The sequence below is a fragment of the Oncorhynchus masou genome, chromosome 8 (assembly GCF_036934945.1).
Source record: "Oncorhynchus masou masou isolate Uvic2021 chromosome 8, UVic_Omas_1.1, whole genome shotgun sequence".
NCBI lineage: Eukaryota > Metazoa > Chordata > Actinopteri > Salmoniformes > Salmonidae > Oncorhynchus > Oncorhynchus masou.
Window position 1 is genome coordinate 2,414,790 of NC_088219.1, and position 27,677 is coordinate 2,442,466.

At 45.0% G+C, this 27,677-nt stretch overlaps 1 protein-coding gene across 2 annotated transcripts in view; it reads left to right on the plus strand.

The window, feature by feature from the left end:
- The first annotated feature begins 837 nt into the window (after positions 1–837).
- The window catches only part of paxbp1 (PAX3 and PAX7 binding protein 1), a 58,007-nt gene continuing 31,167 nt past the window's right edge, over positions 838–27,677 (plus strand). For both annotated transcript variants that reach the window (XM_064971313.1, XM_064971315.1), the window contains exons 1-9: positions 838–1,228; positions 1,611–1,733; positions 9,918–10,124; positions 12,474–12,704; positions 13,325–13,428; positions 13,711–13,916; positions 16,650–16,839; positions 17,705–17,828; positions 21,275–21,386. In XM_064971313.1, the coding sequence (XP_064827385.1) occupies positions 964–1,228; positions 1,611–1,733; positions 9,918–10,124; positions 12,474–12,704; positions 13,325–13,428; positions 13,711–13,916; positions 16,650–16,839; positions 17,705–17,828; positions 21,275–21,386 (1,562 nt within the window). In that variant the 5' untranslated portion in view covers positions 838–963. The remainder of the gene's footprint in view (positions 1,229–1,610; positions 1,734–9,917; positions 10,125–12,473; positions 12,705–13,324; positions 13,429–13,710; positions 13,917–16,649; positions 16,840–17,704; positions 17,829–21,274; positions 21,387–27,677) is intronic.

A 27,677-nucleotide genomic window follows, 5' to 3' on the forward strand; every position in this document is an offset into this window, starting at 1 on the left:
GGGCCACATATCATACTTTTTGGAGAAATGTCCTCTGGTCTGATGAAACAAAAATATAACTGTTTGGCCATAATGACCATCGTTATGTTTGGAGGAAAAAGGGGGAGGCTTGCAAGCCGAAGAACACCATCCCAACCGTGAAGCACGGGGGTGGCAACATCATGTTGTGGGGTTGCTTTGCTGCAGTAGGGACTGGTGCACATCCCAAAATAGACTCCGACCTGAAGATCACTGACGTCAGGATTTTACCTGCATTTTTGTTCGACTTCCCAGTTGTTCTTAATGCGACATCGATAGAGCTCGCCGGTTTGTAGTCCTAAAACACGGAAATGAGTTACCTCTGGTTCGTTAAGCGCCATCCCTACGGGAAATATTTATGTGGAAAGAATGAGGTTTCGGAATAAATGGCGAAAGAAAGATCTGCGGAGATCTGTATACGTTTTGTTTTATGAGATAAGAGCATTCTGTTAACATTACATTCATGAAATATGAAGCCTTTGCTTTTATTTTATAATATAATTCACAAAAAAAGTGACGTTAGCTGATAAATGTATTCAATTCAAATGGTTTTATTGGCATGGGACACAAAGCAAGTGATTATCTTACTGAACTAAACGTATATAAGATATCCTAAACCTGTTTTACCACAGACCTTTTTTTATCGGCGTTTATTATTTTAAAAAAAACACGAAAAACCTTAATTTCCCCAATAGGCATTGTCCATGGTGCAGTTAGTGCCTACAAAAAAAAACACAAAAAAAACGCCATTGCTATTTTTCGCTTTTCTGTAATTATTTGATAGAATAAAATAAATAAATAAAAATAAGGGCACTTCCGTTGGCTGAAACAAAATGGCTGCCTTCCGCTGCAGAGCATATTTTACCCGCTTCGTAGCATTTTAATTAATATGCTGTCGTGTGTTTACCCGATATAGCTTAATTTGTTTCGGGATAAGGAGCAAACATGTTTAAAAAAGCAAAGAGATCTAATTTAAGACGGAGAAATGAGTCGGACGAGGACGAGAAAGAAGAAAGTCAGCCGCCATGCGGGCCTTTCGCCGAGGATATCCCGGTGCTCGATGCCGCCAACACAGACACCTTGTCCGGGGTTAACGTGGACCTGCACCACGGCAACGGGTTTCAGTCAAAGGCCGTAAAGAAGGAAAAGAAAACTCGGGATGTAGGGGGACCCCCGAAAGCCAGTTTGCTGAGCTTTGACGACGACGAAGGTAAAGTTAACGTTAGTTAGCACGAACTGATTACCGGTAACGTGAGTTAGTTAATCTAACTAGTTAGTTCACTTTCACTAGCTAACTGGTTCGTTAACTGTTTCAGCGGATATTTATCTACCTAACGTTAATAAAGTGGCCTCTTGATTCAATACTGTGATTCCCGAGCTGACCTATTGGAAGTGTTGACAATTTGACATGGTCAAAGTTTCTACCTTATGCTAGTTGGCCAAGTTAACTAATGTCAGTCACAGTAATAGCTAGCAGATTCAAGGTTGTAATCAATATAAGTTAACTAGTTAACAGCCATTGGTTGCATCCAATCTTCTCCGAATGATTGTTTCGTCGTTTACGTGGAGGTGATCTAATCTCTCTCTCTCAGACGAGGCCGAGGTGTTCAGAGTAAAGAAATCCAACCACAGCAAGAAGATCGTGAAGCAACTGAAGAAAGAATACAAGGAAGATCTGGAGAAGGTGTGCTATGTTAAACAAGAGCCCAACACCGGTAAGACATCACACCTGTATTTGTGTGTGTGCTCGCGCCCATCATATGTGTGTGTGTGTGTTAGGGATATAACATAAACCAATACACACCAGTCCCCTTGTGCCAGTTCAAATCGAGCATGTATCTGTCAGGAAATCCACTCAAACAATTTTTGTTGTTGTTGCTTAAATGTATTTTCTTAACCGACTTGCTTTGTTAATAAACTGACTTGCCTAGTCAAAACTAAATCAAATAAAATGAGTAGCCAACCAAACTTACTAACTACCTGGTACTCGGCACTCTATTGTTCCTCTAATCACTCTGACATCAATGCAAATTAATTTGAAAAAATCTAGTCAAGCACTACATGAGAGCTCATGTTGGTTTGCGCAACATTTCTATAGGCTTAAAATTGCGTGAGAAAACAGTGGTGGCCTCTATTAAAAAGAGGATGATTGCATCAGCTTTCTATAGGCTAGGCCTACTATATTTATTTCTCTCTCAACTTTGCTAATATTAAGCACATTGCTTGTTTTTGGAACAGGAGTATAGCCTACCTGGCTGGCATGAGATAAACCACAGGGAAAAGTATACATGTATATTTTCCTGCTGCCCCTGATTCGATACATGATAACGGTCCATTCTAAATCAAAACCAATGTCACACATATTATTTAGTATATGTAAAGACCAGATGAAATTGAGAATAGTCCGATGGGTGGTATTAGCCTTTCACTTGTGAATGATGCCCAGAATAAGAAACTGTCTTTTTTTTTTAGCGACTGGTTCGAATCATAGTCGCACAACTCATGTAGTCTAGTCCATAGTCCTATAAGGTTAGTATCACACCTCATGTAGTCTAGTCCATAGTACTATATGTTTTAATAAGGTTGGTATCACACCTCATGTAGCCTAGTCCATAGTCCTATAAGGTTAGTATCACACCTCATGTAGTCAGTCCATAGTCCTATATGTTTTAATAAGGTTAGTATCACACCTCATGTAGTCTAGTCCATAGTCCTATAAGGTTAGTATCACACCTCATGTAGTCTAGCCCATAGTCCTATAAGGTTAGTATCACACCTCATGTAGTCTAGTCCATAGTCCTATAAGGTTAGTATCACACCTCATGTAGTCTAGCCCATAGTCCTATAAGGTTAGTATCACACCTCATGTAGTCTAGCCCATAGTCCTATAAGGTTAGTATCACACCTCATGTAGTCTAGTCCATAGTCCTATAAGGTTAGTATCACACCTCATGTAGTCTAGTCCATAGTCCTATAAGGTTAGTATCACACCTCATGTAGTCTAGTCCATAGTCCTATAAGGTTAGTATCACACCTCATGTAGTCTAGCCCATAGTCCTATATGTTTTAATAAGGTTAGTATCACACCTCATGTAGTCTAGCCCATAGTCCTATAAGGTTAGTATCACAACTCATGTAGTCTAGTCCATAGTCCTATAAGGTTAGTATCACACCTCATGTAGTCTAGTCCATAGTCCTATAAGGTTAGTATCACACCTCATGTAGCCTAGTCCATAGTCCTATAAGGTTAGTATCACACCTCATGTAGCCTAGTCCATAGTCCTATAAGGTTAGTATCACACCTCATGTAGTCTAGTCCATAGTCCTATAAGGTTAGTATCACACCTCATGTAGTCTAGCCCATAGGCCTATAAGGTTAGTATCACACCTCATGTAGTCTAGTCCATAGTCCTATAAGGTTAGTATCACACCTCATGTAGTCTAGCCCATAGTCCTATAAGGTTAGTATCACACCTCATGTAGTCTAGTCCATAGTCCTATAAGGTTAGTATCACACCTCATGTAGTCTAGCCCATAGTCCTATAAGGTTAGTATCACACCTCATGTAGTCTAGTCCATAGTCCTATAAGGTTAGTATCACACCTCATGTAGTCTAGCCCATAGTCCTATAAGGTTAGTATCACACCTCATGTAGTCTAGTCCATAGTCCTATAACGTTAGTATCACACCTCATGTAGTCTAGTCCATAGTCCTATAAGGTTAGTATCACACCTCATGTAGTCTAGCCCATAGTCCTATATGTTTTAATAAGGTTGGTATCACACCTCATGTAGTCTAGCCCATAGTCCTATAAGGTTAGTATCACAACTCATGTAGTCTAGCCCATAGTCCTATAAGGTTAGTATCACACCTCATGTAGTCTAGTCCATAGTCCTATAAGGTTAGTATCACACCTCATGTAGTCTAGCCCATAGTCCTATAAGGTTAGTATCACACCTCATGTAGTCTAGTCCATAGTCCTATAACGTTAGTATCACACCTCATGTAGTCTAGTCCATAGTCCTATAAGGTTAGTATCACACCTCATGTAGTCTAGCCCATAGTCCTATATGTTTTAATAAGGTTGGTATCACACCTCATGTAGTCTAGCCCATAGTCCTATAAGGTTAGTATCACAACTCATGTAGTCTAGCCCATAGTCCTATAAGGTTAGTATCACACCTCATGTAGTCTAGTCCATAGTCCTATAAGGTTAGTATCACACCTCATGTAGTCTAGCCCATAGTCCTATATGTTTTAATAAGGTTAGTATCACACCTCATGTAGTCTAGCCCATAGTCCTATAAGGTTAGTATCACACCTCATGTAGTCTAGTCCATAGTCCTATAAGGTTAGTATCACACCTCATGTAGTCTAGCCCATAGTCCTATAAGGTTAGTATCACACCTCATGTAGTCTAGCCCATAGTCCTATAAGGTTAGTATCACACCTCATGTAGTCTAGTCCATAGTCCTATAAGGTTAGTATCACACCTCATGTAGTCTAGTCCATAGGCCTATATGTTTTAATAACGTTAGTATCACACCTCATGTAGTCTAGCCCATAGTCCTATAAGGTTAGTATCACACCTCATGTAGTCTAGCCCATAGTCCTATATGTTTTAATAAGGTTGGTATCACACCTCATGTAGTCTAGCCCATAGTCCTATAAGGTTAGTATCACACCTCATGTAGTCTAGCCCATAGTCCTATAAGGTTAGTATCACACCTCATGTAGTCTAGTCCATAGTCCTATAAGGTTAGTATCACACCTCATGTAGTCTAGTCCATAGTCCTATATGTTCTAATAAGGTTAGTATCACACCTCATGTAGTCTCGTCCATAGTCCTATAAGGTTAGTATCACACCTCATGTAGTCTCGTCCATGGTCCTATAAGGTTAGTATCACACCTCATGTAGTCTAGACCATAGTCCTATAAGGTTAGTATCACACCTCATGTAGTCTCGTCCATGGTCCTATAAGGTTAGTATCACACCTCATGTAGTCTAGACCATAGTCCTATAAGGTTAGTATCACACCTCATGTAGTCTAGACCATAGTCCTATAAGGTTAGTATCACACCTCATGTAGTCTAGTCCATAGTCCTATAAGGTTAGTATCACACCTCATGTAGTCTAGCCCATAGTCCTATATGTTTTAATAAGGTTGGTATCACACCTCATGTAGTCTAGTCCATAGTCCTATAAGGTTAGTATCACACCTCATGTAGTCTAGCCCATAGTCCTATATGTTTTAATAAGGTTAGTATCACACCTCATGTAGTCTAGTCCATAGTCCTATAAGGTTAGTATCACACCTCATGTAGTCTAGTCCATAGTCCTATAAGGTTAGTATCACACCTCATGTAGTCTAGTCCATAGTCCTATAAGGTTAGTATCACACCTCATGTAGTCTAGCCCATAGGCCTATATGTTTTAATAAGGTTAGTATCACACCTCATGTAGTCTAGCCCATAGTCCTATAAGGTTAGTATCACACCTCATGTAGTCTAGTCCATAGTCCTATAAGGTTAGTATCACACCTCATGTAGTCTAGTCCATAGTCCTATAAGGTTAGTATCACACCTCATGTAGTCTAGTCCATAGTCCTATGTGTTTTAATAAGGTTAGTATCATACCTCATGTAGTCTAGTCCATAGTCCTTTAAGGTTAGTGTCACACCTCATGTAGTCTAGTCCATAGTCCTATAAGGTTGGTATCACACCTCATGTAGTCTAGTCCATAGTCCTATAAGGTTAGTATCACACCTCATGTAGTCTAGCCCATAGTCCTATAAGGTTAGTATCACACCTCATGTAGTCTAGTCCATAGTCCTATAAGGTTAGTATCACACCTCATGTAGTCTAGTCCATAGTCCTATATGTTTTAATAAGGTTAGTATCACACCTCATGTAGTCTAGCCCATAGTCCTATAAGGTTAGTATCACACCTCATGTAGTCTAGTCCATAGTCCTATAAGGTTAGTATCACACCTCATGTAGTCTAGTCCATAGTCCTATAAGGTTAGTATCACACCTCATGTAGTCTAGTCCATAGTCCTATAAGGTTAGTATCACACCTCATGTAGTCTAGTCCATAGTCCTATAAGGTTAATATCACACCTCATGTAGTCTAGCCCATAGTCCTATAAGGTTAGTATCACACCTCATGTAGTCTAGCCCATAGTCCTATAAGGTTAGTATCACACCTCATGTAGTCTAGCCCATAGTCCTATATGTTTTAATAAGGTTAGTATCACACCTCATGTAGTCTAGCCCATAGTCCTATAAGGTTAGTATCACAACTCATGTAGTCTAGTCCATAGTCCTATAAGGTTAGTATCACACCTCATGTAGTCTAGCCCATAGTCCTATAAGGTTAGTATCACACCTCATGTAGTCTAGCCCATAGTCCTATATGTTTTAATAAGGTTAGTATCACACCTCATGTAGTCTAGCCCATAGTCCTATAAGGTTAGTATCACAACTCATGTAGTCTAGCCCATAGTCCTATAAGGTTAGTATCACAACTCATGTAGTCTAGTCCATAGTCCTATATGTTTTAATAAGGTTAGTATCACACCTCATGTAGTTTAGTCCATAGTCCTATAAGGTTAGTATCACAACTCATGTAGTCTAGTCCATAGTCCTATAAGGTTAGTATCACACCTCATGTAGTCTAGTCCATAGTCCTATAAGGTTAGTATCACACCTCATGTAGTCTAGCCCATAGTCCTATATGTTTTAATAAGGTTAGTATCACACCTCATGTAGTCTAGCCCATAGTCCTATAAGGTTAGTATCACACCTCATGTAGTCTAGTCCATAGTCCTATAAGGTTAGTATCACACCTCATGTAGTCTAGCCCATAGTCCTATATGTTTTAATAAGGTTAGTATCACACCTCATGTAGTCTAGCCCATAGTCCTATAAGGTTAGTATCACACCTCATGTAGTCTAGCCCATAGTCCTATAAGGTTAGTATCACACCTCATGTAGTCTAGTCCATAGTCCTATATGTTTTAATAAGGTTAGTATCACACCTCATGTAGTCTAGCCCATAGTCCTATAAGGTTAGTATCACACCTCATGTAGTCTAGCCCATAGTCCTATATGTTTTAATAAGGTTAGTATCACACCTCATGTAGTCTAGCCCATAGTCCTATAAGGTTAGTATCACACCTCATGTAGTCTAGTCCATAGTCCTATAAGGTTAGTATCACACCTCATGTAGTCTAGCCCATAGTCCTATAAGGTTAGTATCACACCTCATGTAGTCTAGTCCATAGTCCTATAAGGTTAGTATCACACCTCATGTAGTCTAGCCCATAGTCCTATAAGGTTAGTATCACACCTCATGTAGTCTAGTCCATAGTCCTATATGTTTTAATAAGGTTAGTATCAAACCTCATGTAGCCTAGCCCATAGTCCTATAAGGTTAGTATCACACCTCATGTAGTCTAGCCCATAGTCCTATAAGGTTAGTATCACACCTCATGTAGTCTAGTCCATAGTCCTATATGTTTTAATAAGGTTAGTATCAAACCTCATGTAGCCTAGCCCATAGTCCAATAAGGTTAGTATCACACCTCATGTAGTCTAGTCCATAGTCCTATATGTTTTAATAAGGTTAGTATCACACCTCATGTAGTCTAGTCCATAGTCCTATAAGGTTAGTATCACACCTCATGTAGTCTAGCCCATAGTCCTATAAGGTTAGTATCACACCTCATGTAGTCTAGCCCATAGTCCTATATGTTTTAATAAGGTTAGTATCACACCTCATGTAGTCTAGTCCATAGTCCTATAATGTTAGTATCACACCTCATGTAGTCTAGTCCATAGTCCTATAAGGTTAATATCACACCTCATGTAGTCTAGCCCATAGTCCTATAAGGTTAGTATCACACCTCATGTAGTCTAGTCCATAGTCCTATAAGGTTAGTATCACACCTCATGTAGTCTAGCCCATAGTCCTATAAGGTTAGTGTCACACCTCATGTAGTCTAGCCCATAGTCCTATATGTTTTAATAAGGTTAGTATCACACCTCATGTAGTCTAGTCCATAGTCCTATAAGGTTAGTATCACACCTCATGTAGTCTAGTCCATAGTCCTATAAGGTTAGTATCACACCTCATGTAGTCTAGCCCATAGTCCTATAAGGTTAGTATCACACCTCATGTAGTCTAGTCCATAGTCCTATAATGTTAGTATCACACCTCATGTAGTCTAGTCCATAGTCCTATAAGGTTAGTATCACACCTCATGTAGTCTAGCCCATAGTCCTATAAGGTTAGTATCACACCTCATGTAGTCTAGCCCATAGTCCTATAAGGTTAATATCACACCTCATGTAGTCTAGCCCATAGTCCTATAAGGTTAGTATCACACCTCATGTAGTCTAGCCCATAGTCCTATAAGGTTAGTATCACACCTCATGTAGTCTAGCCCATAGTCCTATAAGGTTAGTATCACACCTCATGTAGTCTAGCCCATAGTCCTATATGTTTTAATAAGGTTAGTATCACACCTCATGTAGTCTAGTCCATAGTCCTATAAGGTTAGTATCACACCTCATGTAGTCTAGTCCATAGTCCTATATGTTTTAATAAGGTTAGTATCACACCTCATGTAGTCTAGTCCATAGTCCTATAAGGTTAGTATAACACCTCATGTAGTCTAGTCCATAGTCCTATAAGGTTAGTATCACACCTCATGTAGTCTAGCCCATAGGCCTATAAGGTTAGTATCACACCTCATGTAGTCTAGTCCATAGTCCTATAAGGTTAGTATCACACCTCATGTAGTCTAGTCCATAGTCCTATAATGTTAGTATCACACCTCATGTAGTCTAGTCCATAGTCCTATAAGGTTAATATCACACCTCATGTAGTCTAGCCCATAGTCCTATAAGGTTAGTATCACACCTCATGTAGTCTAGTCCATAGGCCTATATGTTTTAATAAGGTTAGTATCACACCTCATGTAGTCTAGTCCATAGTCCTATAAGGTTAGTATCACACCTCATGTAGTCTAGTCCATAGGCCTATAAGGTTAGTATCACACCTCATGTAGTCTAGTCCATAGGCCTATATGTTTTAATAAGGTTAGTATCACACCTCATGTAGTCTAGCCCATAGTCCTATAAGGTTAGTATCACACCTCATGTAGTCTAGCCCATAGTCCTATAAGGTTAGTATCACACCTCATGTAGTCTAGTCCATAGTCCTATAAGGTTAGTATCACACCTCATGTAGTCTAGTCCATAGGCCTATAAGGTTAGTATCACACCTCATGTAGTCTAGTCCATAGGCCTATATGTTTTAATAAGGTTAGTATCACACCTCATGTAGTCTAGTCCATAGGCCTATAAGGTTAGTATCACACCTCATGTAGTCTAGTCCATAGGCCTATATGTTTTAATAAGGTTGGTATCACACCTCATGTAGTCTAGCCCATAGTCCTATATGTTTTAATAAGGTTAGTATCACACCTCATACAGCCTGTGCAAAACAAACAAAGCAGAGCTTCATGCCTTTTCAAGCGACTTTTTTTTTCAACTCATTCGTCTCATCATGCTGCCTTAATGTATTAAAAATCTAAACATGTAGCCCAACGTTTATAGAACCACTAAAGTTACACTAATAACTCTAAATTAAGCATTTAGGAGGACCTGTCTCTGCTCAACACAGAGTAGTATGCCAGTTACGCGTAACTGAGAATTTTTTTGATTTTGTATTTTATTTAGCTTTGTTCAATTGTGTTTATTCATACGATAAAATAATGCCACAGAATTATAAGCAAATCTGTGTGTTGCCATGCAGTGTGTATTAATGTATATGTGTTAACATGCTGTGTGTGTGTGTCTGTGTGTGTGTGTGTCCCCCTCTCCTCTCCAGACGTGTGGCCCCAGCCCCTGGCCTCCATTAAAGAGGAGCCTGCCAGCAGGGCGGGCAGTGAGCAAGGAGAGGAGGAGATGGAAGTGGACAGTACTGATGAACAGGAGCCTAAGGCACAGAGCCTCGCCTCCAAGACTCCCACGACAACTGCAGCCGGAGCCTTCTCAAACACCAGCACCTTGTCGACGCTCAGCACCCTGCGTCCAGGTAATGGAGACGCTTTCCTGAACTACTCGCTTTGGGCTCCGGTCGACAGGTGACTGCAGTCCGTCGACAGTTGTAATAGTTTGAGGCAAAGACCAGCCTTTTTTCAAACACCAGGACCCGACGACCAGTTGATGGTGGAGATTTCCCAAATTAAACCCTGTTCCCTCTATCAGGGGAGGATACCTAGTCAGTTCTACGACTGAATGGCTTCCACTGAAATGTGTCTATCGCATTTACCCCTCTGAGTCAGAGAGGTTCGTGAGGGGGGCTGCCTTAATCGACACCCACGGCACCCAGGGAACTGCCTTGTTCTCGGGGGCAGAACGACAGATTTTTACCTTGTCAGCTCGGGGATTCTATCCAGCAACCTATAAGTTACTGCCCCTCCACTCTTACCACTAGGCTACCCTGCCACCTCTACACTCTAACCACTAGGCTACCCTGCCGCCCCTCCACTCTTACCACTAGGCTACCCTGCCACCTCTACACTCTAACCACTAGGCTACCCTGCCACCTCTACACTCTAACCACTAGGCTCCCCTGCCGCCTCTACACTCTAACCACTAGGCTCCCTGCCACCTCTACACTCTAACCACTAGGCTACCTGCCACCTCTACACTCTAACCACTAGGCTACCTGCCACCTCTACACTCTAACCACTAGGCTACCTGCCGCCTCTACACTCTAACCACTAGGCTACCTGCCGCCTCTACACTCTAACCACTAGGCTACCTGCCGCCTCTACACTCTAACCACTAGGCTACCTGCCGCCTCCACTCTAACCACTAGGCTACCTGCCGCCTTTACACTAACCACTAGGCTACCTGCCTCCCCTCCACTCTAACCACCAAGCTACCTGGCGATAGTGGTGCACTATCAGGCTACATTAACGCGTTCAGGTAGAGAAGTGTTTCTCAGCCTTAGTAGAGGCTGACACGTTGAGCTATGGTAATTTTTCCTCGCTGGGGACTGCTTCCTCTCAACTGTCCAACTGAGAACCGGAGTAATCAGTTATCTCATCGCTGACTTTTTAAAGATGACGTGAAATGCTCAAATCAACCAACAACGTTTTTTCTAACATCAATGTTAGGTCACCTTGTAGTGCTGAGCAATTAGAGCTTTATGAGGTCGGTTTTGGTTGGAATTAATTAACAGAAATGATCACCGTTTTCTTTAAAAAAAATTTTTTACAATTATAATTCATTTTACCGATACAAAAAGATCCCTGTGGAACATCATCTGTCTGCGTTTATTATAATTGTACCGAAATGTCCGGTTTCCATCACAGTTGTCGTGATGTGCATAAAAACTATGGATGGAATATAGATATATAGATATATCTATATATAGATATAGATAGATAGATAGATATATAGATAGAGATAGATATATAGAGAGAGATATAGATATAGATATATACCGTTGTGTGTATATATAGATGGATGAAAACTGCTCCTTGCTCGGCAGAAGACGGCAAACTCAAACAAACGTTGAAAAAAATGACCTAGTTTGTGTGTGAACAGAACGATGTAACTAGCCCCCCTCCCCACCACCAAAATAAACCACAAGGGGGTTTTGGCCTTTTTGGGTGAATTCAAACTTCTTCAATATGTGGCCTTTTGGATTGGAAATAAATAAATCTGTTCCCAAAATGCTCTTTTGAGCCAATGAGGATGTTGAAGTAGACGACCCACCAATGACAAGAGAGACCCGCATTCCGTAGGGTGTTAATGTCCCAACCTGGTAAAAACCCCACTGCCATCACGCCAACTCCTTCATGTGTCTTAACACGTTTAATCTTACTGACCTCTGACCTGTCCCCCTGTCTTAACACGTTTAATCTTACTGACCTCTGACCTGTCCCCCTGTCTTAACATGTTTAATCTTACTGACTCCTGACCTTTGACCTGTCCCCCTGTCTGAACATGTTTAATCTTACTGACCTCTGACCTGTCCCCCTGTCTTAACATGTTTAATCTTACTGACTCCTGACCTTTGACCTGTCCCCCTGTCTTAACATGTTTAATCTTACTGACCTCTGACCTGTCCCCCTGTCTTAACATGTTTAATCTTACTGACTCCTGACCTCTGACCAGTCCTACTGTCTCAACATGTTTAATCTTGCTGACCTTTGACCTGTCCCCCTGTCTTAACATGTTTAATCTTACTGACCTCTGACCTGTCCCCCTGTCTTAACATGTTTAATCTTACTGACTCCTGACCTCTGACCTGTCCTCCTGTCTCAACACGGTTGCCATGACGATAAGTAACGAGCAGCTGACACGATACTGGATTTCTTCACCTTTTTAATCTTACTGACCTTTGTCCTCTGACCTCTGTCCTGTCCAGGTGAGATCCCGGACGCTGCTTTCATCCACGCGGCAAGGAAGCGTCGACAGATGGCGAGGGAGCTAGGCGGCGACGCCCCCCTGGTGGAGACGGACACGCCCAAGAAGCGTCTGGTCCGAGAGGAGGAAGAGGAGGGAGATGGGAGCGACGACGAAGACGAAGACGAGAAGAGGATCAGCTTCAGTGGAGTCAAGAACAAGAGCCAGAGGACCAGGATAGCAGAGGAGATAGGTTAGTTACATTTACACTGAGTATATCAAACATTAGGACAGCTTACCAATATCGAGTTACACCTCTCCTTGTGCCCCCACAACAACCTCATTTTGTCAGGGCATGGACTCTACAAGGTGTTGAAAGTGTTCCACAGGGATGCTGGTCCATGTTGACTCATGTTTCCCATAGTTGTGTCAAGTTGGCTGGATGTCCTTTGGGTGGTGGACCATTCTTGATTTAAAAATACAAAAAAAAACAGGACACTACTACTACTACTACCAATATACTACTACCAATATACTACTATTACTATCACTACTGGTAGACTGACCCAGAAAGACTCACAGCTGTAATCGCTGCCAAAGGTGATTCTAACATGTATTGACTCAAGGATGTGTGAGATGTAGTTTTCAAACATTTCTAATAACAGCTTTTCACTTTGTTATTGTGATGTCATTATGGGGCATTGTGATGTCATTATGGGGCATTGTGATGTCATTATGGGAGAGATTTTTGTGTTTTATTTTTTAAGCTGTATCACAACAAAATGTGGAATAAGTCAATGGAATGAATACATTCTGGAGGCTCTGTAACCCCATCCCCCACCCTCTCCCTCTCCTCCCTTTCTCCTCTACCAGGTATAGAGGGGAGTGATGACGAGGCGTTGGATACTGGAGGTCAGGATGAGGAGGTGTCACGCTGGGAACAGGAGCAGATACGCAAAGGGATCAGCATCCCCCAGGTAACTAACACACACACACACACACACACACACACACACACACACACACACACACACACACACACACACACATCCCCCCCCCCCCCATGTAACACCAACATCCCCCAGGTAACACACAGGCATCCCCCCCCCCCCCCCAGGTAACACACACCAACATTCCCCCCCAGGTAACACACACCAGCATCCCTCCCCCAGGTAACACACACCAGCATCCCTCCCCCAGGTAACACACACCAGCATCCCCCCAGGTAACACCGTAGATATGATGATGTTGTTGTGTAGGTCCAGTCCTGCCAGCCAGATGACAACGGTAGCGTGTACTACCACCACAGCAGCAGCTACGACCCCCAGCAGCCCTACAGCTCTACCTACAGCCTGCCCTACTCCTACAGCAGCAAGCCTGAGGGTTGCACACTGGTCTACAGTGCCCCTGGCGGTGACCTCTCACCTGTCACTACTGACCTGGTCAAGACACGCCTCAGAGACAGGTACCTGACCGATCCAGTACACTACTGACCCTAACGGTGACCTGTCACTACTGACCCTAACGGTGACCTCTCACTACTGACCTGGGGAAGACATTGTGCCTTTGGAAAGACTTCAGCCACTTCACTTTTAACCACATTTTGTTAAGTTACAGCCTGTATTATTATTATTAATTAATTATTACTTCTTCTAAATTAAGTAGTTTTTTCCCCTCATCAATTGCCACAGAATACCCCATAAAGACTGTTCTATAAATAAAAAAAACAGGGATAAAAAGCATTTACATCGGTAGTCAGACCCTTTACTCAGTACTTTGTTGAAGCACCTTTGGCAGCGATTACAGCCTCCAGTCTTCTTGGGTGTGATTCTATAAGCTTGGCACACCTGTATTTGGCGAGTTTCTCCCATTCTTCTCTGCTGATCCTCTCAAGCTCTGTCAGGTTGGATGGGGAATGTCACTACACAGCTATTTTCAGGTCTCTCCAGAGATGTTCGATTGGGTTCAAGTCCGGGTTCTGGCTGGGCCACTCAAGAACATTCAGAGACTTGTCCCGAAGCCACTCCTGCGTTCCCTCGATCCTGACTTGTCTCTCAGTCCCTGCTGCTGATAAACATCCCCACAACATGATGCTGCCACCACCATGCTTCACCGTAGGGATGGTGCCAGGCTTCCTCCAGATGTCGTTTGACATTCAGGCCAAATAGATCAATCTAGGTTTCATCAGACCAGAAAATCTTGTTTCTCATGGTCTTGAGGTGCCTTTTGGCAAACTCCAAGCGGGCTGTCATGGAAGCCACTTCTCAGTATATGTCTGGCCACTCTACCATAAAGGCCTGATTGGCGGAGGGCTGCAGAGATGCTTGTCCTTCTGGAAGGTTCTCCCGTCTCCACAGAGTAACTCTGGAGCTCTGTCAGTGACCATTGGGTTCTTGGTCACCTCCCTGTCCAAGGCCCTTCTCCCCTGATTGCTCAGTTTGGCCGGGTGGCCAGCTTTAGAGTCTTGGTGGTTCCAAACTTCCATGTAAGAATGATGGAGGGCACTGTGTTCTTGGGGACCTTCAATGCTCCAGACATTTTTTTGGTTCCCTTCCCCAGATCTGTGCCTCAACACAATCCTGTCTCTGAGCTGTACGGACAATTCCTCCGACCTCATGGATTGGTTTTTGCTCTGATGTGCACGGTCAGTTGTGGGACCTCATATAGACAGGTGTGTGCCTTTCCAAATCATGTCCAGTCAATTGAATTTACCACAGGTGGACTCCAATCAAGTTGTAGAAACATCTCAAGGATGATCAATGGAAACAGGATGCACCTGAGCTCAATGTCCAGTCTCTTAGCAAAGGGTCTGAATACTTATGTAAATACGTTTATTAAATATGTAAATATGTGTTTCTGGTATTTTATTTTTTGAAACCTTTTTTTGTTATGGGCTATTGTGTGTAGATTGAGGGATTTAAAAAATATATATATTTATGTTTCTAATTAGGCTGTAACTTAACAAAATGTACCTGCCAGATCCAGATCTCTACTCCAGCGGTTCTCTGCTCGTGGGTCGCGACCCAAATTAGGTTTTGAATGAGTCTCGAGTGTCTGAATTAAGTCAAATAAAAAATATTATTATTTAAAAAAAATATATACTCCAGTCTTGAAGTTACACGACTTTCTACCAGGTAGAAATTAAAATGGTAATAAAATTAATTTAAATAATGCCATCTGAACTATTTTTCTTCTAATCATGTTATTAGCAGCGCTATTTAGTGTATTTGGTGGATTAGCATTCAGCGAAAGCTTAGCATTCGTCACGAACATGAGTCAAATTGAATTATAGACGACGGAAAGGTGGGACCGTTTCCTCCTTTTCATATAATTGGAACATTTAGTAAGAATATAAAGTTGTTTTTCCGTAGTGTCTTTTGGTCAGTCCTGTATTCTGCTCCAGTGCTGATAAAAGCTGGTTTTGTAGTTAGCCTGATCACAGCTCTGTCGACCAATAGAATGCCCCCTCAGTTGTTAGACCCACTGTAATCCTTTGTGGGTTAATTTCACAGCAGTCTCTCTCTCTCTCTCTCTCTGTCTCTGTCTCTGTCTCTGTCTCTCTGTCTGTCTCTGTCTCTCTCTCTGTCTGTCTCTGTCTGTCTGTCTCTGTCTGTCTCTCTGTCTGTCTCTCTGTCTGTCTCTGTCTGTCTCTGTCTCTGTCTGTCTCTGTCTGTCTCTGTCTGTCTCTGTCTGTCTCTGTCTGTCTCTGTCTGTCTCTGTCTGTCTCTGTCTGTCTCTGTCTGTCTCTGTCTGTCTCTGTCTGTCTCTGTCTGTCTCTGTCTGTCTCTGTCTGTCTCTGTCTGTCTCTGTCTCTCTCTGTCTCTCTCTGTCTCTCTCTGTCTCTCTCTGTCTCTCTCTGTCTCTCTCTGTCTCTCTCTGTCTCTCTCTGTCTCTCTCTGTCTCTCTCTGTCTCTCTCTGTCTCTCTCTGTCTCTCTCTGTCTCTGTCTCTCTCTCTCTGTCTCTCTGTCTCTCTCTCTCTGTCTCTCTGTCTCTCTGTCTGTCTCTCTGTCTCTCTGTCTGTCTCTCTCTCTCTGTCTCTCTCTCTCTCTGTCTCTCTGTCTCTCTGTCTCTCTGTCTCTCTCTCTCTCTCTCTCTCTGTCTCTCTGTCTTTGTCTCTCTCTCTCTCTCTCTCTCGTCTGTTAAGGCTCAGATCCACTCAACTCACCCGGTCTCGTGTGCCTTTTTTTCTCTCTCTAGGCTGAGCCAGATGCGTGTGGGGCATGATGCTAATGCTAAACGCTACGATCAGATCCAGGAAGAACTCGAGGCTGCTCAGAACACCATTCGCCGGCTCGAGGGTTCATCCAATGACGACGCAGAACAGTATAAATTCTTGCAAGAGATGCGAGGGTATGTTCGAGACTTGCTTGAGTGTTTCGGTGAAAAGGTAAGGGAGAAATTCTCTGCCTCTCTTCTTCGTTTTATGTTTTTTTTTTCTCTCTTTCGTTGTGGGTTAAAATAAAAAACATTTTTTTAAATTAGTAACATAACAAATTTGATATGAACTTTGATGTAAAAAAAAAAAAAGAGTTAATATCTGCTTTAAATGAGATGCCTTTTTTTTTAAATGTTTTATTTTTTAATTTAGAGCAATGTATTTGTTGCAGTATACTTCCACTTGGTGATCTTTAACTGAATGTCTTTGATACTCATAGTGAGTGTCTGTATTACTATTAACTGCAACAATATCTATCATAAACTATAACGTTTTATTTAATCTTAACGTCTGACTGGTGTTAGTTCTACAGCAGGTGTTTTCTAGGTGTGACTCCAGAGAGGGAAGGAGGAGTCTCGATGAACCTTCTAGCTAAACTGACCATCAGCTTCTCTCTCTCTCCTAACACTCACTTCCTCCTTCAGCTCTTCCTTAGTGGCATGATGGTCAATGGAGTCTCTTTGGTGTGGGGGGCTGAGGGCATTGTGATTTTTAAAACTCACTCGACTGCGCAGTTCAAACCGTTTAGTGAAGGAAACCTGAAATATGATGTTGGACATGGTCCCGTTTTTATAGATTTAGAATGAACAGACGAAACACCTCCGATTTGAAAAATAAACCACAACATTTAACTTTGACTGATATTCCTGTCCATATTCACACCTCTCACCACAATTGGACGTGTCACCTGTCAGTCAAGCGTCTCTCCCGGGCCCTTGCACCAATGAGGTCTCCCGGTGACCCGGCGGTCGGTCAGCCTGAGCAGGGCGTGTTCCGTGTGGAGGTCAGAGGTGACGTTTGGGCGTGTATGTTTCAGGTTCCCACCGTGGCGGAGCTGGAGGGCAACATGCACCAGTTACTAAGGCAACGGGCCTGTCGGCTGGTCCAGCGGCGCCAGGATGATATTAAAGATGAATCGGCGGAGTTTGCAAGCCTTTCAAGTCAGTCCATCTTGAAGGTTTTTATTATTTACTTGAAAGGCCTCGTTGGTTCTCTCTCTGTGTGTGCGTGCGTGTGTGTGTGTGTGTGTACGTGCGAAGCCCCCCCCTCTTATTTTCCTTAAGTGTTAACCCCCAAACCCTTCTCATGTCTTCCTGTGTCTCCCTGTCTCTCTCTCTCTCTCCCCCGGGGTGTGTGTGTCTCTCTCTCTCTTTCCCCCCCCGGGTGTGTGTGTCTCTGTCTATCTCTCTCTCTCTCTCTCCCCCCGGGGTGAGTGTGTCTCGCTCTCTCTCTTTCCCCCCCGGGTGTGTGTGTCTCTCGCTCTCTCTCTTTCTCTCTCTCCCCCCGGGTGTGTGTCTCGCTCTCTCTCTTTCTCTCTCTCCCCCGGGTGTGTGTCTCGCTCTCTCTCTTTCTCTCCCCCCAGGTGTGTGTCTCTCTCTCTCTCTTTCTCTCCCCCCAGGTGTGTGTCTCTCTCTCTCTCTCCCCCAAGGTGTGTGTCTCACTCTCTCTCTTTCCCCCGGGTGTGTGTCTCTCTCTCTCTCGCGCTCTCTCTCCCCCCGGGTGTGTGTGTGTGTCTCTCTCTCACGCGCTCCCTCTCCGCCCGGGTGTGTGTGTCTCGCTCTCTCTCTTTCCCCCCCCCCGGGTGTGTGTGTCTCGCTCTCTCTCGCGCTCTCTCTCTCCCCCCGGGTGTGTGTGTGTGTCTCTCTCTCCCGCGCTCCCTCTCCCCCCGGGTGTGTGTGTCTCGCTCTCTCTCTCCCCCCGGGTGTGTGTGTGTGTGTGTGTCTGTCTCTCTGTCTCTCTCTCCCCCCCCCGGTGTGTGTCTCGCTCTCTCTCCCCCCGGGTGTGTGTGTCTCTCTGTGTCTCTCTGTGTCTCTCTCTGTCTTTCTCTCCCCCCCCCGGGTGTGTGTGGTGAGAGAGGGAGACGTGAGCTTTGTTCCGAGTCCTGACCGCACAGTGTGCTGTGTGACGCTGTTTCAGCTCCTCCATCTGTTGTGTCTCAGCTGACTGTTACAGACAGAGCCACACAGACGGTCTGTCTGTAGTTGTCCGCAGTCCTGTTATATCACTGACCGAAAAAGACTATGACCGCAATGTCAGTGAGATTCAGACCGGTCCTAAAGTGAATGCTAATTAATAGGATGGTGCTTGCCACAGACGGACAGGTAAGTGTGTTGAGTGGATTCAAGACAGTTCTGTGTCTCAGTGATGGTCCAAGCAGAACAACAATGCCATTACGACAGTAGACCGGGACAGTGAATGTTTCTGCATTGTGACAGTGGACCAGGACAGTGGACCAGGACAGTGGACCAGGACAGTGGACCAGGACAGTGGACCAGGACAGTGGACCAGGACAGTGGACCAGGACAGTAAATGTTTCTGCATTGTGACATTAGACCAGGACAGTAAATGTTTCTGCATTGTGACATTAGACCAGGACAGTGGACCAGGACAGTGGACCAGGACAGTGGACCAGGACAGTGGACCAGGACAGTGGATGTTTCTGCATTGTGACATTAGACCAGGACAGTGGACCAGGACAGTGGATGTTTCTGCATTGTGACATTAGACCAGGACAGTGGACCAGGACAGTGGACCAGGACAGTGGATGTTTCTGCATTGTGACAGTGGACCAGGACAGTGGACCAGGACAGTGGACCAGGACAGTGGACCAGGACAGTGGACCAGGACAGTAAATGTTTCTGCATTGTGACATTAGACCAGGACAGTAAATGTTTCTGCATTGTGACATTAGACCAGGACAGTGGACCAGGACAGTGGACCAGGACAGTGGACCAGGACAGTGGACCAGGACAGTGGATGTTTCTGCATTGTGACATTAGACCAGGACAGTGGACCAGGACAGTGGATGTTTCTGCATTGTGACATTAGACCAGGACAGTGGACCAGGACAGTGGACCAGGACAGTGGACCAGGACAGTGGACCAGGACAGTGGACCAGGACAGTGGATGTTTCTGCATTGTGACAGTGGACCAGGACAGTGGACCAGGACAGTAAATGTTTCTGCATTGTGACAGTGGACCAGGACAGTGGACCAGGACAGTAAATGTTTCTGCATTGTGACATTAGACCAGGACAGTGGATGTTTCTGCATTGTGACAGTGGACCAGGACAGTGGACCAGGACAGTGGACCAGGACAGTGGACCAGGACAGTAAATGTTTCTGCATTGTGACAGTGGACCAGGACAGTGGACCAGGACAGTGGACCAGGACAGTGGACCAGGACAGTAAATGTTTCTGCATTGTGACAGTGGACCAGGACAGTGGACCAGGACAGTAGACCAGGACAGTGAATGTTTCTGCATTGTGACAGTGGACCGGGACAGTGGACCGGGACAGTGGACCGGGACAGTGGACCAGGACAGTGAATGTTTCTGCATTGTGACAGTGGACCAGGACAGTGGACCGGGACAGTGGACCAGGACAGTGGACCAGGACAGTGAATGTTTCTGCATTGTGACAGTGGACCAGGACAGTGGACCAGGACAGTGAATGTTTCTGCATTGTGACAGTGGACCAGGACAGTGGACCGGGACAGTAAATGTTTCTGCATTGACAGTGGACCGGGACAGTGGACCGGGACAGTGGACCGGGACAGTGAATGTTTCTGCATTGTGACAGTGGACCGGGACAGTGGACCAGGACAGTAGACCAGGACAGTGAATGTTTCTGCATTGTGACAGTGGGCCGGGACAGTGGGGCGGGACAGTGGACCGGGACAGTGGAGGGGTTTAGATTCGTCGGTTTGGCTGCTAATTATCAACACGACTCATTTATAAATAAAGCACTGTTGCGGTTCCTGGTGTCAAATGCAGAAATGGCTTTTCATGAAAAATGTATTGCATATTTATTTAGTCAGTACAAAGTGTGTGTTGGCTAGTTCAGTCAGATGAATGATTTGTAGGCTTAGAGGTGGGGGCGTTGTCTAGAATTTGAGCCAGGTGGAGGTGGGGGCGTTGTCTAGAATTTGAGCCGGGTGGGGGCGTTGTCTAGAATTTGAGCCGGGTGGAGGTGGGGGCGTAGTCTAGAATTTGAGCCGGGTGGGGGCGTTGTCTAGAATTTGAGCCGGGTGGGGGCGTTGTCTAGAATTTGAGCCGGGTGGGGCGTTGTCTAGAATTTGAGCCGGGTGGGGCGTTGTCTAGAATTTGAGCCGGGTGGGGGGGGCGTTGTCTAGAATTTGAGCCGGGTGGGGGGGGCGTTGTCTAGAATTTGAGCCGGGTGGGGGCGTTGTCTAGAATTTGAGCCGGGTGGGGGCGTTGTCTAGAATTTGAGCCGGGTGGGGGCGTTGTCTAGAATTTGAGCCGGGTGGGGGCGTAGTCTAGAATTTGAGCCGGGTGGGGGGGGCGTAGTCTAGATTTGAGCCGGGTGGGGGGGAGGGGATCTCTGTCCCGTCCTCAGGTCTCTAACCTTTCACCTGTCTCTTCCAGGTAAGGCTGTGATGGCTCCGAACCTCATGTCTGTTGACTCGTTTGGGAGAGACAGGACAGTCTATCAGGAGCACGCCAGACAGAGAAGGATCGCTGAACGGGAAGCCAGACGGTACGATGCTACGTTAAATATGAATATTCAGTCAGTTTAAACGTTTGTTTTTATTTTATTTCACCTTCACATTAACCAGGTCGTTAAGTTGAGAACAAGTTCTCATTTACAACTGTGACCTGGCCAACATAAAGCAAAGCAGTTCGACACAAACAACACAGAGTTACACATGGAGTAAAACAAACATAGTCAATAATACAGTAGAGAAAAATAGTCTATATACAATGCGTGCAAATGGCGTGAGGAGGTAAGGCAATAAATAGTTTCGCTACTATGGTCTATGTTGAGGTGAGGGCTTTCTATCAGGTTCCAGATGGGAGCATTGCAGAGCTGGAGACACGAGGGTACCACCCTGAGCTGACGCTCTAATCCCAAATGGTACCCTATTCCCTAGATAGTGCCCTACTTTAGACCAGGGCACTATGGCACCCTATTCCCTATATAGTGCACTACTTTAGACCAGACTCCTATGGCACCCTATTCCCTATATAGTCCACTACTTTAGACCAGAGCCCTATGGCACCATATTCCCTATATAGTGCACTACTTTAGACCAGGGCCCTATGGCACCCTATTCCCTATATAGTCCACTACTTTAGACCAGGGCCCTATGGCACCCTATTCCCTATATAGTGCACTACTTTAGACCAGGGCCCTATGGCACCCTAGTCCCTACATAGTGCACTACTTTAGACCAGGGCCCTATGGCACCCTATTCCCTATATAGTGCACTACTTTAGACCAGGGCCCTATGGCACCCTATTCCCTATATAGTCCACTACTTTAGACCAGGGCCCTATGGCACCCTATTCCCTATATAGTGCACTACTTTAGACCAGGGCCCTATGGCACCCTATTCCCTATATAGTGCACTACTTTAGACCAGGGCCCTATGGCACCCTATTCCCTATATAGTGCACTACTTTAGACCAGGGCCCTATGGCACCCTATTCCCTATATAGTGCACTACTTTAGACCAGGGCCCTATGGCACCCTATTCCCTATATAGTGCACTACTTTAGGTCAGGGCCCTATGGCACCCTATTCCCTATATAGTGCACTACTTTAGACCAGGGCCCTATGGCACCCTATTCCCTATATAGTCCACTACTTTAGACCAGGGCCCTATGGCACCCTATTCCCTATATAGTGCACTACTTTAGACCAGGGCCCTATGGCACCCTATTCCCTATATAGTGCACTACTTTAGACCAGGGCCCTATGGCACCCTATTCCCTATATAGTGCACTACTTTAGACCAGGGCCCTATGGCACCCTATTCCCTATATAGTGCACTACTTTAGGCCAGGGCCCTATGGCACCCTATTCCCTATATAGTGCACTACTTTAGACCAGGGCCCTATGGCACCCTATTCCCTATATAGTCCACTACTTTAGACTAGGGCCCTATGGCACCCTATTCCCTATATAGTGCACTACTTTAGACCAAGGCCCTATGGCACCCTATTCCCTATATAGTGCACTACTTTAGACCAGGGCCCTATGGCACCCTATTCCCTATATAGTGCACTACTTTAGACCAGGCCCTATGGCACCCTGTTCACTATATAGTGCACTACTTTAGATCAGGGCCCTATGGCACCCTATTCCCTATATAGTGCACTACTTTAGACCAGGGCCCTATGGCACCCTATTCCCTATATAGTGCACTACTTTAGACCAGGCCCTATGGCACCCTGTTCACTATATAGTGCACTACTTTAGACCAGGGCCCTATGGCACCCTGTTCCCTATATAGTGCACTACTTTAGACCAGGACCCTATGGATCCCTATTCCCTATATAGTGCACTACTTTAGACCAGAGCCCTATGGAACCCTAGTCCCTATATAGTGCACTACTTTAGACCAGGGCCCTATGGATCCCTATTCCCTATATAGTCCACTACTTTAGACCAGGGCCCTATGGCACCCTAGTCCCTACATAGTGCACTACTTTAGACCAGGGCCCTATAGAACGCTATTCCCTATATAGTCCACTACTTTAGACCAGGGCCCTATGGCACCCTATTCCCTATATAGTGCACTACTTTAGACCAGGGCCCTATGGCACCCTAGTCCCTACATAGTGCACTACTTTAGACCAGGGCCCTATGGCACCCTATTCCCTATATAGTGCACTACTTTAGACCAGGGCCCTATGGCACCCTATTCCCTATATAGTCCACTACTTTAGACCAGGGCCCTATGGCACCCTATTCCCTATATAGTGCACTACTTTAGACCAGGGCCCTATGGATCCCTATTCCCTATATAGTGCACTACTTTAGACCAGGGCCCTATGGCACCCTATTCCCTATATAGTGCACTACTTTAGACCAGGGCCCTATGGCACCCTATTCCCTATATAGTGCACTACTTTAGACCAGGCCCTATGGCACCCTGTTCACTATATAGTGCACTACTTTAGATCAGGGCCCTATGGCACCCTATTCCCTATATAGTGCACTACTTTAGACCAGGGCCCTATGGCACCCTATTCCCTATATAGTGCACTACTTTAGACCAGGCCCTATGGCACCCTGTTCACTATATAGTGCACTACTTTAGACCAGGGCCCTATGGCACCCTGTTCCCTATATAGTGCACTACTTTAGACCAGGGCCCTATGGATCCCTATTCCTATATAGTGCACTACTTTAGACCAGAGCCCTATGGAACCCTAGTCCCTATATAGTGCACTACTTTAGACCAGGGCCCTATGGATCCCTATTCCCTATATAGTCCACTACTTTAGACCAGGGCCCTATGGCACCCTATTCCCTATATAGTGCACTACTTTAGACCAGGGCCCTATGGCACCCTATTCCCTATATAGTGCACTACTTTAGACCAGGGCCCTATGGCACCCTATTCCCTATATAGTGCACTACTTTAGACCAGAGCCCTATGGAACCCTAGTCCCTATATAGTGCACTACTTTAGACCAGGGCCCTATGGATCCCTATTCCCTATATAGTCCACTACTTTAGGCCAGGGCCCTATGGCACCCTATTCCCTATATAGTGCACTACTTTAGACCAGAGCCCTATGGAACCCTAGTCCCTATATAGTGCACTACTTTAGACCAGGGCCCTATGGATCCCTATTCCCTATATAGTCCACTACTTTAGGCCAGGGCCCTATGGCACCCTATTCCCTATATAGTGCACTACTTTAGACCAGGGCCCTATGGCACCCTATTCCCTATATAGTCCACTACTTTAGACCAGGGCCCTATGGCACCCTGCTCCCTATATAGTGCACTACTTTAGACCAGGGCCCTATGGCACCCTATTCCCTATATAGTCCACTACTTTAGACCAGGGCCCTATGGCACCCTGCTCCCTATATAGTGCACTACTTTAGACCAGGGCCCTATGGCACCCTATTCCCTATATAGTGCACTACTTTAGACCAGAGCCCTATGGAACCCTAGTCCCTATATAGTGCACTACTTTAGACCAGGGCCCTATGGATCCCTATTCCCTATATAGTCCACTACTTTAGGTCAGGGCCCTATGGCACCCTATTCCCTATATAGTGCACTACTTTAGACCAGAGCCCTATGGAACCCTAGTCCCTATATAGTGCACTACTTTAGACCAGGGCCCTATGGATCCCTATTCCCTATATAGTCCACTACTTTAGGCCAGGGCCCTATGGCACCCTATTCCCTATATAGTGCACTACTTTAGACCAGGGCCCTATGGCACCCTATTCCCTATATAGTGCACTACTTTAGACCAGGGCCCTATGGCACCCTATTCCCTATATAGTGCACTACTTTAGACCAGGGCCCTATGGCACCCTATTCCCTATATAGTGCACTACTTTAGACCAGGGCCCTATGGCTCCCTATATAGTGCACTACTTTAGACCAGGGCCCTATGGCACCCTATTCCCTATATAGTGCACTACTTTAGACCAGGGCCCTATGGCACCCTATTCCCTATATAGTCCACTACTTTAGACCAGGGCCCTATGGCACCCTGCTCCCTATATAGTGCACTACTTTAGACCATGGCCCTATGGCACCCTATTCCCTATATAGTGCACTACTTTAGACCAGGGCCCTATGGCACCCTATTCCCTATATAGTGCACTACTTTAGACCAGGGCCCTATGGCACCCTATTCCCTATATAGTGCACTACTTTAGGTCAGGGCCCTATGGCACCCTATTCCCTATATAGTGCACTACTTTAGACCAGGGCCCTATGGCTCCCTATATAGTGCACTACTTTAGACCAGGGCCCTATGGCACCCTATTCCCTATATAGTGCACTACTTTAGACCAGGGCCCTATGGCACCCTATTCCCTACATAGTGCACTACTTTAGACCAGGGCCCTATGGCACCCTATTCCCTACATAGTGCACTACTTTAGACCAGGGCCCTATGGCACCCTATTCCCTATATAGTGCACTACTTTAGACCAGGGCCCTATGGCTCCCTATTCCCTATATAGTGCACTACTTTAGACCAGGGCCCTATGGCACCCTATTCCCTATATAGTCCACTACTTTAGACCAGAGCCCTATGGCACCCTATTCCCTATATAGTCCACTACTTTAGACCAGGGCCCTATGGCACCCTATTCCCTATATAGTCCACTACTTTAGACCAGAGCCCTATGGCACCCTATTCCCTATATAGTCCACTACTTTAGACCAGGGCCCTATGGCACCCTATTCCCTATATAGTGCACTACTTTAGACCAGGGCCCTATGGCACCCTATTCCCTATATAGTCCACTACTTTAGACCAGGGCCCTATGGCACCCTGTTCCCTATATAGTGCACTACTTTAGACCAGAGCCCTATGGCACCCTATTCCCTATATAGTCCACTACTTTAGACCAGGGCCCTATGGAACCCCATTCCCTATATAGTGCACTACTTTAGACCAGGGCCCTATGGCACCCTATTCCCTATATAGTGCACTACTATAGACCAGAGCCCTATGGCACCCTGTTCCCTATATAGTGCACTACTTTAGACCAGGGCCCTATGGCACCCTATTCCCTATATAGTGCACTACTTTAGACCAGGGCCCTATGGCTCCCTATTCCCTATATAGTGCACTACTATAGACCAGAGCCCTATGGCACCCTGTTCCCTATATAGTGCACTACTTTAGACCAGGGCCCTATGGCACCCTATTCCCTATATAGTGCACTACTTTAGACCAGGGCCCTATGGCTCCCTATTCCCTATATAGTGCACTACTATAGACCAGAGCCCTATGGCACCCTGTTCCCTACATAGTACACTACTTTAGACCAGGGCCCTATGGCTCCCTATATAGTCCACTACTTTAGACCAGGGCCCTATGGAACCCTAGTCCCTATATAGTGCACTACTTTAGACCAGGGCCCTATGGCACCCTATTCCCTATATAGTGCACTACTTTAGACCAGGGCCCTATGGCACCCTATTCCCTATATAGTGCCCTACTTTAGACCAGGCCCTATGGCACCCTGTTCACTATATAGTGCACTACTTTAGACCAGGGCCCTATGGCACCCTATTCCCTATATAGTGCACTACTTTAGACCAGGGCCCTATGGCACCCTATTCCCTATATAGTGCACTACTTTAGACCAGGGCCCTATGGAACCCTATTCCCTATATAGTGCACTACTTTAGACCAGGGCCCTATGGAACCCTATTCCCTATATAGTGCACTACTTTAGACCAGGGCCTATAGGTATCTAGCTGGTGCGCAGATCAAATGGCTGAATCCATAGTTTTAAATGGATATTTCACTTTTTCCCCCAAAACATTATCCAGTTGTTTTTTACTTCCATGACACAGGACCAAGGTATGAAAACATCTGAAATATCATTTTCACCTCTCTGGGATATGTGGGACGATGTCCCACCTGGCTAACATCCAGGGAAAATGCAGAGCGCCAAATTCAAAGAAATTACTATAAAACTTTCATTTAATCACACATGTAAGATACCAAATTAAAGCTACACTTGTTGTGAATCCAGCCAACATGTCAGATTTGAAAAAGGCTTTTCAGGGAAAGCAAACGATGCTATTATCTGAGGACAGCACAAAGAGAGAAAACATTATACAACCCTGCAGGCGTGACACAAAACGCAGAAATATAAATCACGCCTTACCTTTGACGAGCTTCTTCTGTTGGCACTCCAATATGTCCCATAAACATCACAAATGGTCCTTTTGTTCGATTAATTCCATCTATATATCTAAAAATGTCCTTTTATCTGGTGCGTTTGAGCCAGAAAAACAGTTTCAAACTTGCTCAACGTGACTACAA